The sequence below is a fragment of the Lepisosteus platostomus genome, chromosome 5 (genome assembly GCF_059453375.1).
Source record: "Lepisosteus platostomus isolate fLepPlt1 chromosome 5, fLepPlt1.hap1, whole genome shotgun sequence".
Classification (NCBI taxonomy): domain Eukaryota; kingdom Metazoa; phylum Chordata; class Actinopteri; order Semionotiformes; family Lepisosteidae; genus Lepisosteus; species Lepisosteus platostomus.
Genome location: NC_142615.1, coordinates 48916781 through 48924032, shown reverse-complemented (window position 1 = coordinate 48924032; position 7252 = coordinate 48916781). Strand labels below are relative to the sequence as shown.

Below are 7252 nucleotides of genomic sequence, written 5' to 3'. Positions count from 1 at the left end.
GGTCGCTGTCCTACACAGGGAAAGTGATGGTGTTGAAAGCAGACATCCTGCCGGCTTTGGTTTACCTGGCGGTGGTGTACCCGCTGCCGGCCAGACTCAGACGAGCGCTGCAAGGGATGATCTTCTGCTTCGTCTGGGGCGGCAATTACGAGTACATCACGAGAAACCGGATGTGTCAGCCGGTCGAGGAAGGGGTTCGAGATGTCCCACATTTCCCCCTGAAACTCGACTGCATCTTCTACTGCAACCTCTGTCGGGCGCTGCAGGAGCCCATTGGCCACAAGTACCAGTACTTTGTCAGGCTGTGGCTCTCCGTCCCGATGAGGCACTTGGTCCAGTGGTCAAACACTGGGCCCAAGGCAGAGAGGCGACCGAAGTTCTACACCCACGCTGTCAAGTGGAGCAGGAGGTACAAGGCCACGAGACAGCCAGAGCTCTGCACCAACCACAGAGCCCTGTACAAAGAGGTGAGGGGGCATTTGGTCGCTGACGAAAGGCTGCAGGTTCCCAGACAAGTCTGGGAAAGGACACAGCCCAAAGAACTTGACAACCAACTGAAGGACCTCAACTGGATGGCTGTGCACAAGAGACTGGCTACCAGAGAGGTCCTCTACAGACACTCGCTAACCAGGAATCCGCATTGCCCCCGGGACACGTGTTTTGTCGAGGAGACTCAGGAGCACGTGTTCTGGAGCTGCCTCTTCGCCAAGGCGGTGTGGGGCAGAATGGACAACATTATGCAACTCCTGGGAAAGGATGCGGTGCTCAGTTACCAGTACATTCTGCTGGGTGCTGGCACCCACCGGACTGGACAAGGGGACACAGGACCTGTGGGGGCTGCTACTGTCCCTCTCAAAACAAGGACTGTGGAAGGCGAGGAACACTCTCATCCGGCACAACATAAAGTGGGGGGCGAGGGAGCTGGAGGAGAGGATCCTGGCGGACCTCAGGAGGAGGACGAAGCATCACGTCGCCAAATGGGGTTTCCCCACGGCGAGGGAGTGCTGGAATGGACTTTGGGCCCTATACAGGGATTAAAGGACAATAGCAAGTGGTAGGTTTGGAAGGACTCTCTTAATTGCGCAAATCCGCCCCCACTTGCAAAGATTGTTAACGGACAATCAATCTCCGTTCCGCCGTTGTTTTTTATTACATGGAGTGTTAATATGTGTGAGATGTTCCTTTTGAGATGTTTTTTTTGTGGAATAAAGTATATTTTGTAGAACAAAAAAAAATCTTATGACAAGGTTTACAAGTTATCTGTTGAACTACATTCTAATAGGTGTGGTCACATTCCAGGTCATTTGTTTACGTTTTTGTTTCTGCAGCAACTGTTAGATGAAATGTGCTAATATGTAACCTAACTCCAGTGTGAATAACTAGAAGAGGGGAGCAGCTCCATTCCAGACCAAGGGAGCTTTGAGATTGGCTGGGCCAGATCTCTCATTTGCATATCTGATTTGGAAATATAACACTACACCCCCTTCTTGCATGGATTTAACTTGCACCCAAGAGTCCCCTACTGTGTATTGCTACTTATTTTTTTATGATAAGTGGTGATTACCAGTTGACAGGTTTTATTTGTTAAATTATAAATGGTTTTGTATTATCATCCTGAATTACATGTACTCAAGGTTTGGTAGGGAATGTGTTTTCATTTCATTTACCAAATTGAATTTTTGCTCTTTTAGTATTTGTCTAGAAGGCTTTCTGAAGTCAGGAAGCCCATTTATTTGGTGAAAAAAGATTCTGTATTAATATTAATATTGCTCATACAACATAAATAGGGTCTTTTATGAATAAAAAGATCTTGCACTTGGGAATCTTGATAAAGCTGTGTGCTTCCATACACTCGAGCAGTTTTGATTCCTAATATTTGACCTTAGGTGTGGGAACGGGTCTTTTTTGCAATTTGATTTCCAATTGATCAGCACAGTATAGAAAATAGACCCATAAAGCAACCTCAGCAGTGACAAATGTCACTGGGTCACTTGGGTTTATACGTCGGGGTCCGGTAGTGAAGCTCCGCTCCTGTTTAGCCTCCGAAGCCGTACAGGGTGCGGCCCTGGCGCTTCAGCGCGTACACCACGTCCATGGCGGTGACGGTCTCCCTCTTGGCATGCTCGGTGTAGGTGATGGCGTCGCGGATGACGTTCTCCAGGAACACCTTCAGCACCCCGCAGGTCTCCTCGTAGATCAGCCCAGAGATACGCTTCACTCCCCCACGGCGAGCCAGGTGGCGGATGGCGGGCTTGGTGATTCCCTGGATGTTGTCACGGAGAACCTTTAGGTGACGCTTAGCGCCTCCTTTCCCGAGTCCCTTTCTGCCTTTGCCTCTTCCAGACATCTTCTAGTTATCAGCTGTGAACACGACACACACTGCTCATCTTTGATGTATAATAGACATCTTTCTTAGATGTCTATTATACATCAAAGAAAGATTTTTATAGGTGTAGAAACTAGTAAATAAAGCCAATGATTTGTTTTAGAAATGTATTCTTAAAATATACAATTATTCACACCTGAAGGAGTCAATTTCTGCCTGGAATGATTGATGCCCCATCAAACATTTTGTAATATCCATGGAAGTTTATACAGTAGAATCCTGGTTCGTGGCTTAAATTCAAGGTTAACAAGACTAAGGAAACGAGTTGGAAACTTGATGTCGAAGTGGGATTTAAATCACCCATTTCACATTTTACTTCATTGGGCAGTATGTGCCAGAGAGCAATAGTGCAGCATCTCTTCGATAGCTCAGTTGGTAGAGTGGAGGACTGTAGTGGAATCAGCAGTGAATCCTTAGGTCGCTGGTTCGATTCTGGCTCGAAGGAAGGTGCTTTTTGTGTACTTTAATCAAAGAGTTAAAAAAAGCTAATCTGTTTTATTCAGACATTGATCAAAAGCTCAATAAACGACGAAGCAAAGGTTCCTGTTCCGAATTCAGCCCACGTCTGATTGTCTTGTTTTGGCCAAGATCTGATCTTTGAATTAAGGGACTACACTGTCTGCTTTGTAATTCAAAAATACATACAAATGTCAAGTTTTTTTGTAGATATAAAGGTGTTCTCTGTTTTCAAAGGATAGTTACTTAATTGGTATAATGATTTGGTATTGATTTGGTATCGTTGTATTATAAAGTTTGTGCTTTCTGTGTTTTTATTGTATTGTGAACTTATTTTTTAAACAAATGCTTACAAAGGCAAAAACGGCACACATCTGTTCATACCAGCGGTGAATTGTACATTTTTATTAAGTACAAGCTACTGTGCACTTCTGGGAGTATAACAGGTTTGATATAAAGTGGCAAAAATCTAAAAGGGGAAAATACCCCAGACTGCATGTAAAGCCCTCGTTGTGACTGTTTTAGATTAAAATGGCGTACTATGCACGAAATGTTGCAGAAACACAATCTGATATTTTGATAATTATTATTTTAATAATTTGATCAAATTGAGGCCAAGGATCCAAATCTTCAGTTCTGATTTTTTAAAGTGATATCTTTCCTTCCTGTCGTGGAAGTCACACGATGTGAGCAATTGTTTTTTTTACGTTGCGATCCAAAGAGGCTCAGACGCACAGTCTAACAGTAACCAAACCAGAATGGATTCTGCTGGGAGCCGGGCTGAGCTCATTCTCACTCCCTGTGCTGAAAACAGAATTATTTCTTCCCCGAACATCGTCTACAGATCACTTGGGCGCTTTTAACCTTCTCGCAGCTACGGGCGAGACTGACGCTCACGATATGAAGGCACCCGGTGGTACACCTTCTCTAACTCTCACAATCGTGACAGACTTCGCTTTTTTTAAAAAAAGTAGATATAGCCCTGAAAAAAGCATTAGCTTTATCAGTTTTTACATTAATCTATTTTGAATCAAAGTTTGATTTTTTTATTGCATTTTACATTATAATAATAATCATCATCATCATCATCATCATGATTATTGCATACACTTATATAGCACTGTTCTGGATACTCCACTCAATGCGCTTCACAGGTAACGGGGACTCCCCTCCACCACCACCATTCTCCTGAATGATCACAGAGAGTCAGGACCTCGGTTTTACGTCTCAGCCGAAGGACGGCACCTATTTACAGTGTAGTGTCCCCGTCATTGTACTGCGGTATCAGAATCTGCATGGACCGCAGGGTGTGCGCCCAGCGACAGAAACTAGACGTGTGTCGGGCTCGGCTGCATCAGGACAAAGACGTCACGGGGACAAAGTAGAGGAAATCAAAACGGTTCTATAAAAGACCTGTGTCAGCTGTTGGTTTGCAGTCTGGGCTCTAAATCCTCCGATCCGATTTTAAATCTAATACCTGAGATGCGGCTTCTTCTGAGAATTTATTCGTATACTTATTATGTGTAAGTGTATAGATGAAACCTTTCATATATTATTCAGTTTTAATCAAAATGCTTTACTAATACAAGAGAGAAGTAAAGTATGAAGGATGTGACAAATTTGTGATTTCTTGGAACAAAACGGTTTTTATTTGCATTCGAAATGAAGCGGAATTTTAGCACGACACACAAACCCTTTGTCTTTTTTAGAGAGTGATTTTTAAACAGACAAAAATTTAGAAAACGTGTTTTTTTTAACACTTCAATAGCAGGGTCAGTGGCGTAATGAATAACGCGTCGGGCCTCGCGTCAGAAGATTATAGGTTGGCCTGCCGTCTGGCTTGTTGCGTTTATACCACTTACATTCTTTTATATAAATGAACTCCACCTGAAAGCTATAGAAAACACTTTGGGTAAGTTGTCTGCATGCGAATTTCGACAACTTACCCAAAACACTGTACTGTCTGGAGATCAGCTCCAGCTCTGAACTCAATTGCAATGAAAAACCATGCGTAACAAAACTGGAGAACAGCTGAACTTGTGCTCAGTTCGGTGATGAGGGTTCAGAACTGTCGTTGTTGTAATTAGCATGAACTGCACAGGCTCAGAATTAGACCATGTCAATTAGTCTGATCAGTGTAGGACACGTTAATGTAGAATTATTAATAGGTTTATTAGTTAGTTCAGGTTTACCCACCTGAACTAATGTAGAATTATTACTTGGTCTCTTGTTTGTATATAAATGAACATCTCTGACAACTTAATGTTAGTTTTACGATGTAGGTCAGGCGTTGACATATGCACGAGTATACGAAATGTCTCACTCCTGATTCAACTCATGTTCTATAGGAGATTAGCGATTCCTCCTGTTTCTCGTACAACCATATCAGAACAGAAGCCCTTGTCACCCAGCTGTGATTCAAGATTGACTCGCATCTTTATCCCTTTTTTGTTCGTGATAATTATTTTCTTTAATTATGATCAATATTGAACTTTTTCGAAATGAAATGACAATAATCAAACATGTAGGCAGATTTTTGAAAAGTATTCGGAATTGACAGGGTGCCCCTTTGGAACATTCGTCAGAAAATGTGAGAAACTGAAAGTTATGTAAGCTCTCACACAAAGCATTGAAGATTGGAATCTGAGTGTAAAAAAGCTACCTGTCTCCCAGTGATAGGCAGGGATACACACCATGACTCGAATAGACTCAGCGAACTTTAACACCTATGATATTACGAGTGCTTTGCACGTGTCGAACTTCAAGAAGGAACTATTACAACAGTTGTGGACATAATTCAACACCACCGGCAAAGTCCAATGCCGGCAACTTCTGAGAAAATAATGTTCACTCATGGAATTTGGTCTTTGAATGGCTGGCGGGAAAATTAATTTATACTCCTGTTGCACCCTCAGCTGAAACATGTTAAAATAACAACGCAGATTTGTTGGAGAACCTGACAAGAATTATTGGGTTAGCACTGTATGTATTCTTGTATATTTACTTTAATTTTAATATAAATGTAAACATGCATGCTGTATAATCTATTGTAATTTTAAAATATGTTAGCTGAGGATGCGAGGAGGGCTATTATACCTTGTGAAACACGCAAGGAACTGTAAAAAAGGCTGGTATTTGAAAAAAAATTGGCGATCATAAGAAAACCACAATTTATGTGGTATTATCATCAATATCCTTCAAAATCTACGTTCAAATGAAGGATTTGAAGAAACTATGAAAAAAGCAACTGTAGTAGCAGAGGATTTTGATTTTTGCTCTTCAAGTCAGTAGATCACTGTAGAGTTGCACCCCTATAAACAGCACAAAGGCTGAAACCCACCTCCTTCGTTATTGCTGGTTGTGCAGGTGAAAGTAGCGTTTGTGCTATTGAAAGCATCTCGGAAGATAAAGGTGCAGTCACTTCCACATGATATCATTAGATCCGACGACAAGAGCTGAAGCCCCCGGCATTTCCCAAGCCAGCAATGTGAGGAAGCTAAGCATGGGAAGGTAGCGTGGCCGAGCGGTCTAAGGCGCTGGATTTAGGCTCCACTCTCTCTGGGGGTGTGGGTTTGAATCCCACCGCTGCCAAATGTTAGTGTTTTAAGACCTGCAATACGATCAGTAAAAGTGCTTTTTGTTAGGCTGCGTAGGTGTTTAGAGATAGACTTTCTAAAAGACAGGCTGTCAGCTTAACATCAAGGCAGAAAAAATATTTTGTTTTCTCTACAGAAATTCTCTTTGGCACGTTCAGCTTTATGTAGGGAACAACGCCGAGATCACTTTTCCGGCAGTGCACATGATAGTATACCGGCAAGTACATTTACTGTAATATTGGCTGTGGTGTTGAGCTGCTTTTGTCTGTGAAACTTTTAATTCTTCACGCCGAATCGTTGACAGGGGTAAAGCTTATTAAATCTTTGAACATAGCGCTCCATCAGAAATACTTTGTTTGTGCTCAAAAGAGATCAGAGGATTAACTTCATGAATTCACATAGCATACCTTACAGGAAAGATTTAAAAGGGGAATTGATTGTGCTTCCTGATGTTGTTCCTGTGGTTTCTTTGGATACAGAGGTGAATGTTCTTTGACGCTCTGCTAGAGTATCCACTGGGTGGGCTTTATCAATCAGCTCGGTGTAGCGGCGAGGCTTATTAATAAGGCAGAATTAAGTGTTTCTGAGCTTTCCCAAATTAGGCCTCATCGCTCTGTTCATCTCTGTGGTGCAGCCACAGAGAAACTATTCATGCAGGCTGATTTAAGGTTTCCTTTGATAAGGTTTCCTAGGACAGCTCCCAAATGGGGATACACTTAGCTAAGCCTGGCTATCATGATCAATGGTCATCCATTGGCGCCTATCTGTCTAGGGAGTGCCAGATGGACATCTGGACTGCATTCCTAAGTGTCAG

At 42.6% G+C, this 7252-nt stretch overlaps 1 protein-coding gene and 3 non-coding genes across 4 annotated transcripts; 3 read left to right on the top strand and 1 right to left on the bottom strand.

Annotated features, from left to right (window-relative positions):
- Positions 1–1673: 1673 nt before the first annotated feature.
- LOC148668275 (U7 small nuclear RNA) lies at positions 1674–1729 on the top strand. Its single transcript, XR_015938964.1, has one exon. It is a non-coding gene; the product is annotated as a U7 small nuclear RNA (small nuclear RNA).
- Positions 1730–2035: 306 nt separating this feature from the next.
- LOC148668274 (histone H4-like) lies at positions 2036–2347 on the bottom strand. Its single transcript, XM_088632659.1, has one exon. It carries the CDS (start codon positions 2345–2347, stop codon positions 2036–2038), a length of 312 nt encoding a protein of 103 aa, XP_088488785.1.
- A 396-nt stretch (positions 2348–2743) lies between these two features.
- Positions 2744–2832, top strand: trnay-gua (transfer RNA tyrosine (anticodon GUA)). Its single transcript is given in 2 exon segments — positions 2744–2780; positions 2796–2832. It is a non-coding gene; the product is annotated as a tRNA-Tyr (tRNA).
- Positions 2833–6351: 3519 nt separating this feature from the next.
- trnal-uag (transfer RNA leucine (anticodon UAG)) lies at positions 6352–6433 on the top strand. The gene has a single exon. It is a non-coding gene; the product is annotated as a tRNA-Leu (tRNA).
- The last annotated feature ends 819 nt before the right edge of the window (positions 6434–7252 follow it).